An 18082-nucleotide genomic window follows, 5' to 3' on the forward strand; every position below is an offset into this window, starting at 1 on the left:
AGGAACAATGAATTCCTCTTGCTAGGACAGGAGTAGGGAACTGGATCTGCCCAGTGGGTCAGATTCTTATCTCCTGAACCCCTTGCATGCAAAGTTTGACATCATTTAAGGTCAGATTGCACTTTGCGGGGGGGGGGGGGGTTGCCTTCAGAGATATTGTAGAGCATGCTTCAAGGGGATCCACAAAACTCCACAATCATCTGATGCATCTTATTAATTAGTGAGCCAGTGTAGTGTAGTGGTTAAGAGCGGTGGACTCATAATCTGGTGAACTGGGTTCGATTCCTCGCTCCTCCACATGCAGCTGCTGGGTGACCTTGGGATAGTCACACTTCCTTGAAGTCTCTCAGCCCCATTCACCTCACAGAGTGTTTGTTGTGGGGGAGGAAGGGAAAGGAGGTTGTTAGCCGCTTTTAGACTCCTTAGGGTAGTGATAAAGCAGGATATCAAATCCAAACTCCTCCTCCTCCTCCTCCTCTTCTTCTTAGTATTGCTTGGTTTAACACACACATGCACACATATGCAAGAGATGGCTCATGGATGCTCACCTCACAACCCTTGATGCAGTGGATCAGTGCAGGATGAGGATACCACTTGAGTTCAGCGGTGCAGACAACGTTCTAGATGGAGGAAAGGAAGCATGGAGACATTAGGAACAGAAGGAACTGTCTTATATCAAGTCAGACTCACTGGTCTATCTAGCTCATTACAGCTATGGGCAAAACTTTAAAAAGCTCACAACTGTGCCCCAAACCATGTCCGGATTTTTTAAATATGGCAACCCTGTTCCTGGAGATTGAACCTGTGGTGGTCTGCATACAAAGCAGGTGCTCTATCAACTGAGCTACAGCCACAGATGGCACAGCACATTTCGTTAGGGTGTGTGTGTGCACCCTGGGATTTTTTAAAGTGCAAACATTTATTGAGTACATACTCATAGTAATACAGGACATCATTTTTATTCATCAGAGTAAAAAGACTAAAACTTAATGAAACTTAAAAATAAATAAATCAACAACTAAACTCTACTTTTTTAAAAAATGCAAACTTTAAAAATGAGACACAAAAGCAAATTTTTGCTGTACTGATAAAAAGGTGTACACAAAAATATAGCCCATTTCATGATCTTTATCTTTAACCATATGATGTGAACATTAATATTTTAATGTTCCATTATTTTAATGTTGTATTTTACTTTTGTTTTTAAGTTGTAATCATTCATCTTGTTTTTATTATTGCTTGTAAGCCGCTCTGAGCCCGGCCTTGGCTGGGGAGGGCGGGGTATAAATAAAAAAATATTATTATTAATATGGGAGAATATGAAATCCTTCCTAGGCTTGAGTGACTGAAGAGCTCTGTGAAAGTCAAAGGCTTGTGTATGCCATAGCTGCATCCATGGAACATTTGAAAAAAATCACCTTGAGGCAAACATAAAATGTGAAGAATTATTATTATTATTATTATTATTATTATTATTATTATTATCATCTGTCAGGCTAGACTGTTCAGCTGATGTATCAGAATGAATAAACTGGAATACATGTTAATTGACTAAAGAAGTCAATTAAGTGGGCAGCATTATGGTAGGGGAGGAACTCCCAATTTGAATAAAAGGGTCATCTGAGAAGAAGGTTCCCCTCCTGTGTGTGAGAAAATTGGGGCACCATGTTTAAGAGGAAGCTTCCTGTGATACACATGTGCATCACCTAAAAAAGAAGGAATGCTTTTCTAAAGTTAGCACCATTTTTCATCCTATGCCAATTGATGTAGATTGATGTAGTGTTGTCCAGCGGCGTAGGAAGGGGGGTGGGGGCGGACCACCCCGGGTGCCCTCACTGAGGGGGATGACATTCGGTGCGCCGCCTACCCACGATTCCCAAGCCTACCCCGAGCCATCGTGGTAAGGGGGGAGCAGCACCACTTTGCTGGCGGGATTCCCCCCTTCACCCTTCATTTTGACAGCTTGGGAGTTGCGGGCTAGCACGCCAAATGTCTACCATGGGTGGCTTGCTCCGCCCCTGTGAGCAGCTTGCTCCCTCCCCCCCCCCAGCTGCAGGGCGCGCACGCCGCTCTGGACACTCAAGCAGCTATCCCGTGCCTGGAAGGGCACCCTCCATGCCATGCCCCCTTCAGGAGCGCACCCGCCCTGGGCAGCGCAGGCATATGCTCCACCGCTGGTGTTGTCTCTAAGGTTAGTTCTTCTTAGAGTAGATCAACTGAAATTGATAGGCGTAGCTAATATGATGTTCAAGACGTAAGACAGTAAAATCCTGTTAGCATCTCTCCCCTTTCTTATCTGTAATAATATAATACGTAAGTAAGTAAGTAGTACTTTTACTTCTGTGCCCCTCTTGTTATGTATCCTTTGGGATACGCACATGGCAAACCCGGAAGTATATTACCAGGTTTTGCCATGCGCGTATGTGCAGAACTGCTCTATCGTGCCGTGTGCGTGCGCACAACAGGAACCTCCGGTTGCAGAAACCTCAGGATCCGACCAGAGCTCCGGAACGGATTCCGTCCGCAACCGGAGGTACCACTGTACTAATAATGTGCTGTCATTTAATGACACCCAAAATCACAACTTCCCTCTGCCTAATGATAGGGCTGCTCCTGTACCTGAAGATCACTCACTAGAAAAACCTAACATGCCTCAGAGGGTATTGTAAAATTCACCACCAACCCTGGGGTGGGTGGGGAGGGACAAATAAAGGAACTGAGCACTCATCTAGAGCTTCTGAGTCACTCTATTTTTTGTTCTTCTCCAGGGCCTGATGAGCGACATCCAAGGGTACTAAGGGAGCTTGTGGGTGTAATTTCAGAGCCTTTGTCTATGATCTTTGAAAATTTTTGGAGAACAGATTGAACCGGGGAGAACAGAATGAACTTTGCATCTGCATGCAAAGCAGATGATCTACCATGATCTACTGCTCAGCTATGGCTTTTTCCTTAAGCTGACTTTCATGGAGTCAGACTATAGGTCCACCTAGCTCAGTACGTCTATGCTGGCTAACAGGATTTCATACACTTGACATTCCCAGTCCTACCAGGAGTTGCCAGGGAATGAACCTGTGGTGACTTCTGAAAAGTGGATGCTCCTCCGCTGAGCAACAGGATACTGAGAGACAGGATACCATTTTATCAAGCTATTTCATGGCAACACACTGGTGGCATTTATTTTGCATGTGTTCAGTCTCATCAGGTTTTTACGAAAAGTGTGGTGGTCTATGCACACACACATACATTACCCTTTCCCCCTGCTAATTCTGAAGGCTAATTTAATCTGTCTGTGGGGAAACCTTGGTGTGTTTTTACAGTTTCGGTCATTTGAGGCTTACCTGGTATGTGCTAGAAAAAGGACTTTTATACTATCTGCACAGGGCTGTTTATCTTTCCGATGCACTCGGATTTTCCACTATTACTCAGGGCCCAGATTGCTCCACCTGTCTTGCAACAGGCCTGGTCTGTGTGAAATGGAAGGGAAAGGAGTCTGGGGAAGGCCAGGCAAGGGGGCGGGGAGGAGGAGAGCCCCGTGCTGTTTATTTGCTGAGTGAGCGAGAAGACTGCAAAATTCAGCAGGAGCCCCCCTTTCTTGGGTCAGATGCCTTCCCAAATTCAGTCCTTGACAACCCTCTGGAAACTGAAGGGCCGGTGCTTGCCACAAACAGGAAGATAGTATTTCATTTCATTTCAATCTCTTATTTACTGCAAGATGAGGAATAGAGGAGCATGTTCTTATTTTTAATATTTGGAAAGATTGATGAAGTCATCAAGATGGGCCTCAGGATAATGAGAAGCAGGAAAAGCAACAGATTCTATCCCCCTGAACCCTTAGGGCAAACCAGCTTAGAGGTGCCAATAATTCCTCTCACCTTATCTGGTGGGTGGTGTTGCGGCCAGAGCATGGGCCCTGCAGTGATCTGGTGAGGGGGGCGGGGTTTAACTGACCGTCTACTGGCGATTGACCTGAGCCCTCAGGTCTTGGATGGGCTTTCCCTGGGGGCAGGCGCAGCCAGCCAATCAGCACCACCTGGGCCTGCTCCCGGGAGAAGCGGTATAAATTGTGGCCCAGCCTGGCAGTCCCTTCTTCTGCCGCATCTCCCTCCCTCTAATTTTGTTGCAATTCATACTTGCTATGGATTATGTTGGCTGCCATATTGGGGCCAGGCAGGAATTTTTCCACTTGGCAAATTGGCACCGGCCATTTGGTTTGCCTACCTCATAGCAATCATTACAACTTCGTGAGGTTAGGTACTGGGTAAGCCTTGGTTTTGGCTGGAGGGGAGGTTGTAGCCTCTGCTTGTCCTTCCTTGGTTAATGGTATCCTGTTAAAGGGATCCATGAGGAGTGGCTTCTGTCTGACATCCAGGCAGGGGCTAGGGCTATGACACTCCTCCAACAGTGACTCCTTGGGGGTACCCTATCTTATGTAGGTCATAGAGCCCCCTAGTGGTGATTTACCCTTTGATGCTGTACCAGGCTGGAGTGATATAATTTGGCTTCAACCAATGCCTATGCCAAACAGTTCACAACTGTAACGGATTGTGACCTATTGGAACCCATAAAACTATATGCTGTTGTCTCATTTGGTTATTCACTCCTTAGGGATCTGCGGAGTCAGGGAGACTTGGCACACAAGGGAGAAGAAGATAGCAAGGCTTTCTCTTCCCTACAGTCAAAAAACATCCCTAATAGAGTGGCATTTCCAGACATCCTCTTTGACAAAAGCAGAGAAGGAGGCTAGTGTGGCACAGGGGTAATTTCCACTCAGCCTGAAACGTACTGGGTGATCTTGGACCAGTTCATTATCAACCTAACCTACCTCGTGTACACCGCTTAGAGATTTTTGACGTATGAAACGACTCAGAAATGCTTTTAAAATAAACAAGATTACAGCCTTAAAGTTTTTCCAAGTGGAAAGAATGACTGTTGCTATTCTTCCTCTTAATAATATTTATTTGAAGACGGCAATACCAAGTCCTTGTGCTAACAGCAGCAGCTGCTGCAAGGCAAATGTGTGTCGGCTGCAGCAAATGCCAGTGTGTTACATTTGGCCCCAACCTGGTTTCAATTCCAGAGGGAAAGTTTTCAAGGTGGTAACAGGCATCGTAAAAGTCTAATGGCCCTGTCTTATATAACACTCACTCTCAGCTGGCTAACCAGTGGCTGTGGCACTGCAAATGACCCCCATACACTGCTTTCTGGCCACTGATGTTGTCTACAAGACACACCTATGTCATACAGGTGCCATGGGTGTCCTCCAACCCCCAACACTTACAGCTGCCTTCAATTTTACACCTGCAATCTAGCCCATATTTCCTTTGTGGCCATCCCTACCATTGTATTTGTTAAACCTGTGCTGTGAGTTTTGGGCATTCTGTCTCCCAGAGGTAGGCATATAAAGGGAGATAGCTGCGCACTGCTTCAGTGGCCTGCTACAGAAGATCTTCAATTGAATTCTAGTGGTTTGGGAAATGTAATATTCCTTTCATAAAGGCCTCAATTTATGCTTGTTGTGGGAGTGGGGGAGTGCAAGCTTGTAGGTGATTGCAGCAACCCAGTGATCTTAATCCCTAGAAAAGAAGTGGTATTTCAATCCATGTTACAGGCAAATGAGGTGAGGACAATAAGGGTAAAGGACATTTTCCTCCTTCATCATCTAAACAAATCTGAATTAGGGCTGAACATAAACAACTTGCTTCACTCCATGATCATTTGCTTGAGTGTTGTAAAGCACTATTCATTTTTAGCTGTTTTCAACACTCATTTCCAACATAGGAGTGTTATTCCAGTCATCTTCTTTGTTTACATTGCCATCTTCACCCTCACTGTCCTAATTTGCACTATTTCATTCCATTGCCTGTGGAAGCCCATTTGAATGCTTCAATATCACTATCCAACATCTGGTGTGGCAGCATCATAGATACACTTGTAGATAAAAGCTTAGTTTGCATGTAACACTAAACCATGGTTAAACATAGTTAAACCATAGTTAAGTTGAGGTGTCTGGTGGATGATCACTTAAACCTTGTTTTATTACATAATAGTTAAAAGCACCAGTGAGAGCAGATGAGACATGAGAGTGGTTTGTCACTCTTCACTTAAGTTAAAATTAAAGAGGTCTGGATTTGTACAAAATGCAAAGCTATAACTATGGTTTATAAATGAATTATAAACCTTGGTTAGTGGACAACCTTCAAGTTTTTAAAGCTTGATGTTTAGCTCTGTTTTCATTTTACAGTGGTACCTTTGGATACGAACAGGATCCATTCCGGAGCCCCGTTCACATCCTGAAGTAACCGTAAGATGCAACTGCATGTCTGTGCGTGCACGGGTTGCATTTTGCCGCTTCCGTGCATGCGCGTGACATCATTTTGAGCATCTGCGCATGTGTGAGCAGCAAAACCCGGAAGTAATGCACTCCATTATTTCTGGGTCGCCGTGGAGCGCAACCTGAAAATATTCATCCCGAAACTACTTCAACCCGAAGTATGATTGTATGTTGGAAGCTGCCCAAGAGTGGCAGGAACAATCCAGTCAGATGAGTGGGGTACAAGCAAGCAAGCAAGCAAGCAAGCAAACAAACCATAGTTAAAAAAACATAGTTAAGCTGCTGGGCTGGGTTAACACATAACGCTAAACCATGGTTTAGATTTTGTGTGAACTAGGTCATATTTTTGTGGATTGTCACAGCCAACTGGATTGAACAGCTATGTGGGCAATGAAGTTGAGGACAATGAGGGCAATGAATGGCAAATGAGGGCAAGGAGGAGGAGCAGCCAGAGGAAGAAAGGGATTCTGAAGAGAATTGAAACAGTGCAAATCTTCAGCCAAGGGAGCACCCTATCAGTGATTTGTCCAGCTGCATTGAACATGTGACTTTTGAAACAAATGATCAAAATTAAGGAATAGTCATCACACCCCTAACCTGAATTGATTTTCTGCATGCCTCTTCCCACTGAGGGTGAGAGTGACTTGTATTTTTTCCTCCTTTTTTTGGTCTGTATTCCTGGAATACTTCAGCCTTTCTCTCCGTCACCTCCCCGCAATCTGGGCCGCTTTCCCCTTTTTACTACCAGTTATTTCCCCTCCTCTGGCTACCTAATGAGCCCTCCAGGGATATGTAGGTATAAAACTCGTTATGGCTTCTTTCAAGAGACGGCATCAATAAAGGAGGACAGAATGGGGAGGGAGGGGGGAGGGGAAAGCTACAACACTTTCAAGCCAGGATTTTTATTTCACAGTGAATTACAAAACCAAAAAACCAACCCCCCTGAAACCCCACTTGAAAGTCTATATGGTGAGAAAGAGCCTCTAAAATGTAGATAAGGAAGTTTCTAATGTGTTGTGTGGCGCAAAGAGTGACAGGAGGCCCTATAAGTGGGGGTAGGCTGTTATTATTGTAGGCCACCCACTCTCTGGTCCTATTCTCTGCAAGAAATTGCCTCAATGGCCATGATAGATATGTAAATTCCAAATTTATCTTGAGGTCTGAAGTCGGTCATTCCTCCCTTCCTTTATTTTGTTTCCAAATCTGGATGCTCAAGGACTCTGTTCAGCCTGCTATTTTAAGAGGACCCACCTGATTTGGACTTCGCAGGCAAATGTACAAATCTGGAGCTAGTTCTCGTGTCAGTTTTTTACACGCACACCCTTTGCAATAGTTCTCAATTCAATAAATGTACCTGAGTGTGTACAAAACTGCATGCTTCAGATTAAAAAGCATATGAAAAATGCATACCTGAGGTAAAACGGTGTACAATTCAGCCCAGAAAAAGTGCAAAAATAATGGGAATTTTTATGTGTTTAAAAGATAAATAAATCATAGACTGATGGGGAAGCAGGGAGCAGATTTATGGATTAACAGAAGTGAATGGCATGGACCAGAAATAGACTGTGAATGTTCTATCCCTATCTTCAGAACAGCCAATTCAATGAAAAGGTTTTTGAGTTAACAATCTTAGAAAATGTGCAATCTGAAAGAAACCTAGAGCCCTCTGACATGGAATGTTGGAAGATCCAGGAGAGATAAAAGAAAATACTTCTTCGCAGAGTGCCTAGTTAGACTATGGAACTCGCTGCCACAGGAGGCAGTGATGGCAACAAGCCTAAATGACTTTTTTAAAAGATTAGATAAATGCATGGAGAGGGGCATCAATGACTACTAAACATGTTGGCCATGCTCTGCCTCTACAGTTGGAGGAACAATGCTTCTGAATACCAGTTGCTGGAAATTGCAGGAGCCAAGAGTGCACTTGTGCTCAGGTCCTGCTTTCTTCCTATAGAGGCATCTGGTTTGCCACTGTGGGAAAAGGCTGACAAAAGGGATGGACTTGACCCAGCAGGCTCTTCTTATGTTCTTAAGATAAACGAAGCCTGAGAATTTGGACTTCTGGGAGAAGTGGAAGGTGATAGGAGATCGAAACTCATTGTTTACTGAGCATTGGACCTGACCTGATTACAGTCAGTTTAGATGGCACAGATTACTGAATGAACATTCATCCTGAGTTGTTTGCAAGGAGACTAGGTAGCATTGTAGGAAGATTAGATGATAGCCAAGAGCCACCCAAACCTCCCTATCACTGACCTTTCTGATTGCAAAAAATCCTTTCTCCTCCGGAAATACAAATCAGCTATAATTGTGCAGCCTAAATTTGCTGGCAAGTGACTGACCCCTACCTGAAAGCAAGTCACTGCTTGAATGTGGCTAACAATACTACTAATAATTTATATGCTGCCCATCTGACTGATTTGCCCCAACTGCTCTGGGCAACAACTTAAAACATCAAACAAGGTAAAACATCAAACATTAAAAAGTTCCCTTCAGATATTTTCTAAAAGCCAGATAGTTGTTTATTTCCTTGACACTTCATGGGAGGGCATTCCACAGGGAGTGCACAACTACCAAGAAGGCCCTCTGTCTGGTTCCCTGTAACTTCTCACAGTGAGGGAACCACCAGAAGGTCCTCAGAGCTGGAACTAAGTGTCCAGGCTGGATGATGGGGGGTGGAGACACTCCTTCAGGTATACATGGCCAGAGCCATTTAGGGCTTTCAAGGTTAGCACCAACATTTTGAATAGTGCTCAGAAATGTACTGCCTCTCCATCACATTTGTACACTTGCCCATAATACGATAAGGATAAGCATGTATGGCTAGTCCAGGATCATGCTTTCCTCACTGGGATCCCCTAGGTAATGAGTTTATAGAGCATTCATCCTGATTCGCATGCACAGAGCTTATGCAGTGGTCAAACTAGGGTCCAGTCTTTAGTGACCATTTGTTCTGATGTGTGGATTGGCTATATGACAATGAACATACATAATGACTTATATATCCTCCCATTAGTCATTTGTCCAAGCTTTTCTCCATCACTTTCCGAACAAAAAAGGGAGTCCAGTTGTTGTTGGGGGTTTTTAAGGTAGATTTGTTGCATGATGGCATGTTTTAACCCACTAATCCACCTTAAAAGTGCAAACCTAAAATTCTAGTATGCATTTTAATCCCTTCTATAAGATAACAGCAGTCTGGAAGAACTCAGTGACCAATTAGAGCCATGAAGGCAACAAGACACTGTGTCTGGTATTTAGGGGTAGGCTACTTATGAACTAGCAGTACCACTTTGTGCCAAAGATTGAGGGGACCACATGTGTGTGGTTGGGAGAAGGCCCATACTGTCAGTAGGAGGCTGAGTGTTACCCTGTGCCCCAGCGCCCCACACAGAAGGGATAGGCCAGGCAATGTGCCGTGCCTCATCCCCACACTGCAGAATCCTGCCCCATGTTGTCGGGAGGCAGCCGTGTGCCAGAGCACCCCATGGTTGGGAGGAAGCTGAGTGTCATCAAGTGGTGAACATCAAGTTGCTGTTTATTATCCTGGCCATTGCTGATTGATGGTCTTCTCCTTGACTATGAATTTGCCCAGTTCCGCTTTCAAGACTATCTGATGGGTTTGTTGCAACCAAACCTACCTAGGAAGCCCATGAGGGGGTCAATGTTCCACAACAATCTATCCATCAAATCACACTTGGGACTATCCACTGACCTTCACTCTTGGAGGGTTCATCCAGTGCTGGATGTCTTGTAATGTCTCGTTGGCACGCAACAGGATGGGCTCACTAGGATGGTCTGGGCACAAGATGGTACATTCAGCTCCTTCAAAAAGGGAAAAAGGAAGATTGGAGAGGGGAGGCCCCATTATATATTTATTTTTTAAAGTGGTATGCCACTTGATTTTAAAAGAAACCTCTAAGCAGTATTCAACCCCCAAGCAGTTTATTAATCACCCATTCATTGTACACAACATTTTTATGCCACTTACTCCAAAAATATTTCTATGTGATTTACATAAAATTGCATAAAATGCTCATTTAAAATAGCAATAAAAGCCGACTTTAAGAATATAATAAAATTATCAAAATATAGATACAAATCAACAGAATTTAAAAACAAATGTGCATAATAAAATGTATGGGGAGGCTCACCTAAATAACAACAAAAAGGCTTTCGGCAAGTGAAGAAAGCATTATAACAAAGGCTTGGCCTAAATATCAATAGGCAGGGAGTTTCAGAGAATAGATGCTGCCAGATCTTCCAGCTCAGACAAGACAGAGGAGATGGTTCATACACACGGGGCCATTAGCACCAAGCACACTTGGGGAACCACTGGGCTCCATACACCCATCCCCACTGACACTTTCTGCTACCTCCCACACTGGAAGACTGGATTTGTGATTTAACCACAAGAAGTCCTCAGATGTTACTATGTATGTGCAGATCACCAAGGTTAATTTAGATGGCTGGTGGTCACAGCAACCTACTGAGTGCCAAAGTGCAACTGCTGCCTGCTGATGCTACCAGCAGCCTGTAAACCAGAGGTGAAAGTGAGCTTCCAACATATGAGGGCCCCACTGTAGCAGGGTAAGGAGTTGCCAAGTCCCCTTGCACCTGGAGCTGGCACTGCACCCACACTGGACTAGTCACCACAAAGAAGCAAAAGGAGTGGGGTGGAGTTCTCCAATGTGGGACTATCTTTGTAGATGAGGAGTGGGGAATCTTTTTCACCTGGGGGCACACTCCCTCAAGGGCAAGTTTAAAGAGGGGCCACATGCCAAGCAGTATCAAAAGCAGACATGGCTAGACATGTACCATGTCCATATTTCATCCAGGCATGAAAGACAGCATTAGTCACAATTCACAGACACACTACAGCCAGCCTTGTGAAAATCACTAGAGGGTCAATGAGGGGAGCCACTGGGGATGAGGTTCCCCATCCTAGTTCTAAAATCTGGCAGCAGAGCTGACAGGATCAGAGGGGGCTTATCTTAACAGGGGAAAGAGCACAACCATTTGCCAGGAAAATGAGAAGGGGAGAGTCTTCCCAGCAAGAAGCCAAATCACCCTTGTCATGGGCCCAGACTAACAAAATGAAATTTAATAGGGACCAATGTGAAGTTCTGCAGATGCACAAAGATGGGGGACACCTGGTTTGCCAGTAGTACATGTGAAAAGGATCTAGGGGTCTTGGTGGACCACAGGCTTAACATGAGCCAAAAGTGTAATGCAGCAGCAAAAACAGCTGATGTTATTCTAGGCTGCATTAACAGTATAGTGTCCAGATCAAGGGAAGTCATAGTATCATTCTATTCTGCCTTGGTCAGACCACACCTGGAGTAATGTGTCCAGTTCCAGGTGCCACAATTTAAGAAGGATATTGACAAGCTGGAAAGTGTTCAGAGGGGCCACCAAGATGATCAAGGGTCTGGAAACCAAGCCTTATGAGGAGCAGTTGACGGTGCTGTGTATGTTTGGCCTGGAAAAGAGGAGACTGGGAAGAGATAGAATACCATCTTCAAATATCTCAAGGGCTGTCACATGGAAGACGGAGCAAGGTTGTTTTTTCCTGCTTTGGAGAGTAGGAGTTGAACCAGTGGCTTGAAGTTACAAGAAATGAGATTCCAACTACGCATCAGGAAGATCTTTCTGACAGTAAGAGCTGTTCAACAGAAGAATGGTCTCCCTTGGGAATTTGTGGGCTCTCCTTCCTTGGAGAGTTTGGATGGCCATCTGTCATGGATTCTTTAGTTGAGATTTATGCATTGCAGGGGGTTGGACTAGATGACCCTTGGGGTTGGTTCCAGTGCTATGATTCTGAATGTTTTGAATGGAAGGATGGGGGCCAGTTGAGCCAGTAGCACCTACCACCTACATGAATTCCAAATTTGGGCTGTGATGATAAGCTCAGGTCCACTAACCAGGAAGCATCATAGCATGGACTGCAGCTCAGAGAAGGAGCAGCATCTCTGATCCCCAAAGGCATTGTGTCTAAAATCTGCTCACCACTGCAACAAGCATGCCCAGCAGATCATAGAATCATAGAATCATAGAGTTGGAAGAGACCACAAGGGCCATCGAGTCCAACCCCCTGCCAAGCAGGAAACACCATCAGAGCACTCCTGACATATGGTTGTCAAGCCTCTGCTTAAAGACCTCCAAAGAAGGAGACTCCACCACACTCCTTGGCAGCAAATTCCACTGTCGAACAGCTAATTCCACTGTCGAACAGATGAGTGACCAATTGCTAGATTGCATGCCAGAGGCCTCTTCCTTTAAGGATCTCCATTCTCCAGCAAAGGCAGTCAGGCTGAATGACTATACAATAGCTCAACCTGCAACCAGCCCATGTTGGAGAAGGTTGCCTCTTCCTTGGTACCTGTCCAGGGTTCTGAAGGGCTTGGCATTGGCCACTCTCTTTCTGGAGTGGATGCAAATGCCTTGCCCCTCAGTCCCCTGTACTGGCTGGCTGCTATGGACTCCTGCTTGCCTCCTCTTCTGAGAGCCAGTGTGGTGTAGTGGTTAAGAGCAGTGGACTCGTAATCTGATGAACTGGGTTGGCTTCCCCGCTCCTCCACATGCAGCTGCTGGGTGACCTTGGGCTAGTCTCTTGGGCTAGTCTCTCAGCTTCACTCACCTCACAGAGTGTTTGTTGTGGGGGAGGAAGGGAAAGGAAATTGTTAGCCACTTTGAGACTCCTTAGGGTAGAGATAAAGTGGGATATGAAATCCAAACAACCCTTCTTCTTCTTCTTCTTCTTCTTCTTCTTCTTCTTCACTCCAGCTTGGGTTCTTCTCCTCATCAGGACTTGATGCAGATCACTTCTACCCAATCTCATAAACTGAAAGCCAGAAGCAAGGCTACTGCACAAACAGGGAAGTTGCCCATATACAGTATGCTGCTGGATAGCTCACTTTTTATGAGTACAGTGGTACCTTTAGTTGCGTTCTGCTCTTGTTATGGACTTTCAGCTTATGAACGCAGAAAACCAGGAAGTGTTTACTTCTGGGTTCTCCACGTGCGAATGCGCAGAAGCAATCTGCGCGCTTCACACATGCACAAAAGCGCTCAACTGTGCCTCACACATGTGCAGAAGAGGCACTCTTGTTGCAGACTTTTTGGGTTGCGAACGGCACCCCGAAATGGATTAAGTCCTCAACTAGAGGTACCACTGTATGGGAGTGCCCTGCAAACTTTTGGGAAAGACCTGGTTGTATACAACACCAGTTTAGAAAGTTCACTCCGTAAGTATGTGGACATTGCAGGACACATGCAGATGAGCAACCCAGTTCTCAGTAAGGAAACCAATGCAGTGTAATACTTAGACTGTTGAACTAGGACCCAGGAGACTGGGATTCAAACACACACTATGAAGCCCTGGGGTGACCTTGGGCTGGTTGCTGTTGCCTCTCAATCTATTCTAATTTACAGAGGAAAAATTTGAAGGAGGAAGAAAGCATGTACGTTAGCTCGCCTGCCTTAGAGGAAAAGTGGGATATAAATATAACAATTATGATGATCAATAATTGAGAATATAAAATAGAGATGGGGAGAACCATGTAGTTCCCAAAAGCCTGTTGAATTGCCATGTTGCTTTTATTCTCTCCATTTGTGTGTGTAGTGTTAATTCTATCTATGTTTAATTGCTTTTAATTATTCCCCCCACCTATGTTTTTAGCTGTTCTTATTTTTATCTGCATCCACCTTGAGTTTGTGTCAGGGAGAAAGTTGAGATATAAACGTCTGATAACCACCATCACCACCATCTTGATTTCTTTAGAGGAAGAGTAGGGTACAAATGTAACAAGACAATAAGAATTTTATATCTATCAATGCCCACTTACACACACACACACACACACAGAGGGGGGGGGGAGGGAGAGATCACACAAGATTTTTGCACACAGAAATCAAGCAAGCCAGGGAGCCCATCTCTCTGGCAAGCTAGTTTTTTATGTGCATGGAAATTAGTCTTACTATTGCTGTTATTACTACCATGAGCATCTTTGGGAGGAAGAGGTGAGACCTAAACAGATTAATCAAACAGATATGATTTCTTTCTATGAGGGAGCTTCCAGCCTGAAATGCATTTGAAACCTGTTTACATAGGGCACAAGTGGTGTGGCACAGTTGCTAGCAGGTGAGCCCCTTATTCATTTCGCCTAATGGTTGCGCACCACAGGAGCCCTGCCCTCTCCCTATTAAGGTAAGCAGTAATATATTAGAGCTTTTCGAAGACACAAACCTACACCCCTGGGGGGTGCTGCTGCCACTGCTGCATTGGCTTTCCCCCTCTGCGAAATCACTCTCACAGTGGCACAGCTGCTGTGAGTGTGTCATTAAGGAGCTCTGAACTCCAATCAGTATCAGAAACAAGACCAAAGACGGGAGGCAGCTTCTCACTTCTGGCTCACAACAAACCCTTCCCTGATTGGTGTCTGCAGTAACACCAATGTCTGCATCTACCCATTTTGGTCTCTCCCAGTTTCTCACCCCCCCCTGCCCCCCAATCTTAAATTCGGTTCTTCACATTGCCATGTAAGTTTTTCTTTAAAGTCCTCATTAAAATTTACCAGTATTTTAGTGCAAATTTCTCTTAATGAACACTGCTTTTATGCCATTTCCCCTCACATATACACATATTTCCAAAAGAATTGCCCCAAATATATTACAATATTTTCACTGATATGTGCATTTTTACTCTAGTATTATTGTGACTATTGCTCTTTTTATACATTACTTGGATGGAGAAATTGCATTGCAAAATATGGAAAAGAATGAATTTCAAACAATAGCTTTGTTTCAGTTTGCACATTGTTTCAGAAACTGCGAATTAGATAGGTTTGCCTTTAAATGCCTTTGGATAGGCTTGCCTTCCATTATTTTTGAGTGGCTGAGTCAAACGGGTAGATAGATTTTGCTGTTGTTTGAAGATGGGTTATCTTTCTGAGTTTCACCTGTGTGTATACGTGCCAACCTAACAGATCCCATGGATGCAGTTTCACTGATAGCAGCATTTTATTAAGCTTTCTGGGAAAATTGCATAGACAGCTGTTACTGGTTCATTCCCAGTGGATGGAAGACACAACATAGGACTGGAGGGTATGTCTGTATGTGTGGGTGGCTATCTGTCACTCACTAGACAAGATTCTGTTCTTGCTGACAACAGATGCCTCTTTCAATGCAACGCCTGACCTATAAACCACCGAAATAGCCTGCTTATTCCCCAATGATTCTGCACAGCTGTTAAGATATTCATCAGAGGCCTTGCTTGGGATAGATTTTGCCTTCTGGGTTGTGGGGGTGGGCCCAGCCAATGACAATGAATGAAAGAAGAGCCTGCTGGATCAGGCCAATGACCCATCTATGTGGAAGGACCATAGCTCAGAAGAAGCATATCTGCTTTGCATGCAGGAGGTTCCGGGTTCAATCCCCAACATTTTTCCAAGTAACATATGTGCAAACTGCCCATCTAATCCAGCATTCTGTTCTCTCAGTGACCAGACAAATACCTGAATGGGAAACCCACAGGCGGAATCTTAGCACAAGCACTCTCCCCTCCTGTGGTTTCCAGAAACTGGCATGCCCAAGCATTACTGCCTCTGGCTGAGAAGGCACAGCATAGCCATCATGGCTACTAGCCGCTGATAGTTCAATATTGTTTATGCTGGCTGGCTGTGGCCCACCAGAATTTCATGCTGGTGACATTATAGGCTGACCTGGGATTGCACCTGGGGCTTTCTGCATGCAAAGCAGAGGCTGTACCCCTGAGATGGGTTTACTGCATCTCACCACTGCCCGAAGGTGGTAGAAGTTGCTACCTACCCTAACGACTTGAGCACGGAAAACCCAGGCTCAGACTGACCCTGGTCCATAATACATACTGGCAGAGCCAGCACTAATTGCTGCAGCCTTACCTCCAATGTTTGCTATAAGGCTAAAACAAGGAGGATAACTGTAATTGTAATCCTATGGTTCTATGATCATGGGGGAAGTGACATAAATGAATAACAAAACAATACCTTGTGGAACAAGGCAATTGCCATTTAATTTCCATTTCAGCTTCCAGTCCTACACCTTGCCCCCTCTACCCAAAAAAAAAAAAAAAAAAAAAGTTAGGACCCAGCATTATGAAAAATGAGGGGGGAAGATGTCCCTTGAATGCTACAGCAACCTTTGGTAGGCATCTAAAGGTCACCTCTTCTCCAGAGATAATACACGTTGTCAGGGAAAAGGATGCCTGCTTGCCGTCTCACTGCTTCACCAGCAGTGCAATTTACACTTCAGGAGAGGAGCAGGCCTGAATTGTTTTGATATGTGATCCATAATTGGCATCATTACAGAGCAGTGAGCTCATCTAGGTCGCATTCCTCTCCCCCTTGGGAAGGCCTTGAAGCAACTCACAATAGTTAGGCTATAATGAGGGATCAGCACAGTGTATGTGTAAGAGAGAGGGGAGGGGAGATATTTCTTTGGAGTTCAAAATGATAGCCAAGGAGAGAATGGCGCAGGGGGAAATCACACAAACACACATAGACCTGGAGCTATACCTGCAATGCATCTGTGCTGTATTGGTAGGACTACACAACCTGGATCAGTGATAGGGATGGGAGGACCTGTCAGTTTCAGTTTCTTCCTTTTCCGACCTCAAAATTAAGTTCTCCACATTGCTACATCAGTTTGCCAGGTTTTGTTTTGTTTTTGGTGTTTTTTTTAAGTTATCATGGAAAATCATCAGCATTTTAGTGTGGATTTCTCCAAATGTAATCTTTTGTCTGCAGTTTTGCTTTGACATACACATACTTGCAGAGCAATTTCCCTCTATATAATGTATTTGTGTATGTTGTTTTCAACATTAGCTGTACTTGAAAGTATGTAGTGTGCATTTTTCCTTAGTATATGACTTTAGAGACGTGCATATTTCGAAAGGAGAGTGTGCCTCAGTTAGTGGATTATTTCAGAAAGTGTGAATTAAGCGGATTTGTCTTCAAATGCAAACTGAATCAAATCTCTCCCCCATCGCTTGTCAGTGATGCTCACACTTTGTGGAAGGGCCACTCACAGAAGGTCCATAGCCTATGCTTTGCATAGAGAAGCCAGAGATCCGGCCCCTGGCATCTCCAGGTAGGGATGCAAAAATCTCCTGTTTCAAACCCTTGTGTTGTGTCCATGATATGGACAAATGAAAAGGTCTTGACCAGCAGAGGGTCCATTCCCACAGGGCACAACTGTCTTCTTCAAGGGTTATTAGCCACCATGGCTATGTTTCTATGCCTCTGAATACCACTTGCTGGAAATGCAGGTTGGCAGAGTGCTGTTGCGCTCATTGTGTTCAGCTTGCAGGAATCCCACAGTTACATGGATGCTAGACGAGATGGGCCATTGGACTGACCCAGCAGGCTCGTCTTACATTCCACTTCTACAACCACAGGCAAATGTTTTCAGGATGTCATTGGGACAATGGAGGTTGTGTTATACCAAGCCAGGCCATTAACCTACCTAGTTATCTGTTTACTTAAACAATTTATACATCACTTAACTGCAATAGTTTTTAAGCAGTGTGCAATAAATACAAAAAAGGGGTAAAAATCAGTTCAAACTATAAAATCAGACAGAAGTCAAAATGCCTGTTGAATTTTTAGAAGTCTTCTGTAGAAAGATGTTCAATAGGGAGGGGGCCCTATTGGAAGGAATTTGCACAAAATTGGAGCTACAATACTGAAAACACAGCTCCTGGTGGATACGAACTGC

At 44.5% G+C, this 18082-nt stretch overlaps 1 protein-coding gene across 1 annotated transcript in view; it reads right to left on the reverse strand.

The window, feature by feature from the left end:
* The window catches only part of PAPPA (pappalysin 1), a 239549-nt gene that overhangs the window by 26436 nt on the left and 195031 nt on the right, over nucleotides 1–18082 (reverse strand). Inside the window, exons 19-20 of the mRNA XM_083422840.1 lie at nucleotides 10044–10153; nucleotides 549–620 (exon numbers count right to left, since the gene is read on the reverse strand). Coding sequence (XP_083278966.1) covers nucleotides 549–620; nucleotides 10044–10153 — 182 coding nt within the window. The remainder of the gene's footprint in view (nucleotides 1–548; nucleotides 621–10043; nucleotides 10154–18082) is intronic.

This window comes from Podarcis tiliguerta, assembly GCF_965153285.1.
Source record: "Podarcis tiliguerta genome assembly, chromosome: Z".
In the NCBI taxonomy this organism is placed as follows: domain Eukaryota; kingdom Metazoa; phylum Chordata; class Lepidosauria; order Squamata; family Lacertidae; genus Podarcis; species Podarcis tiliguerta.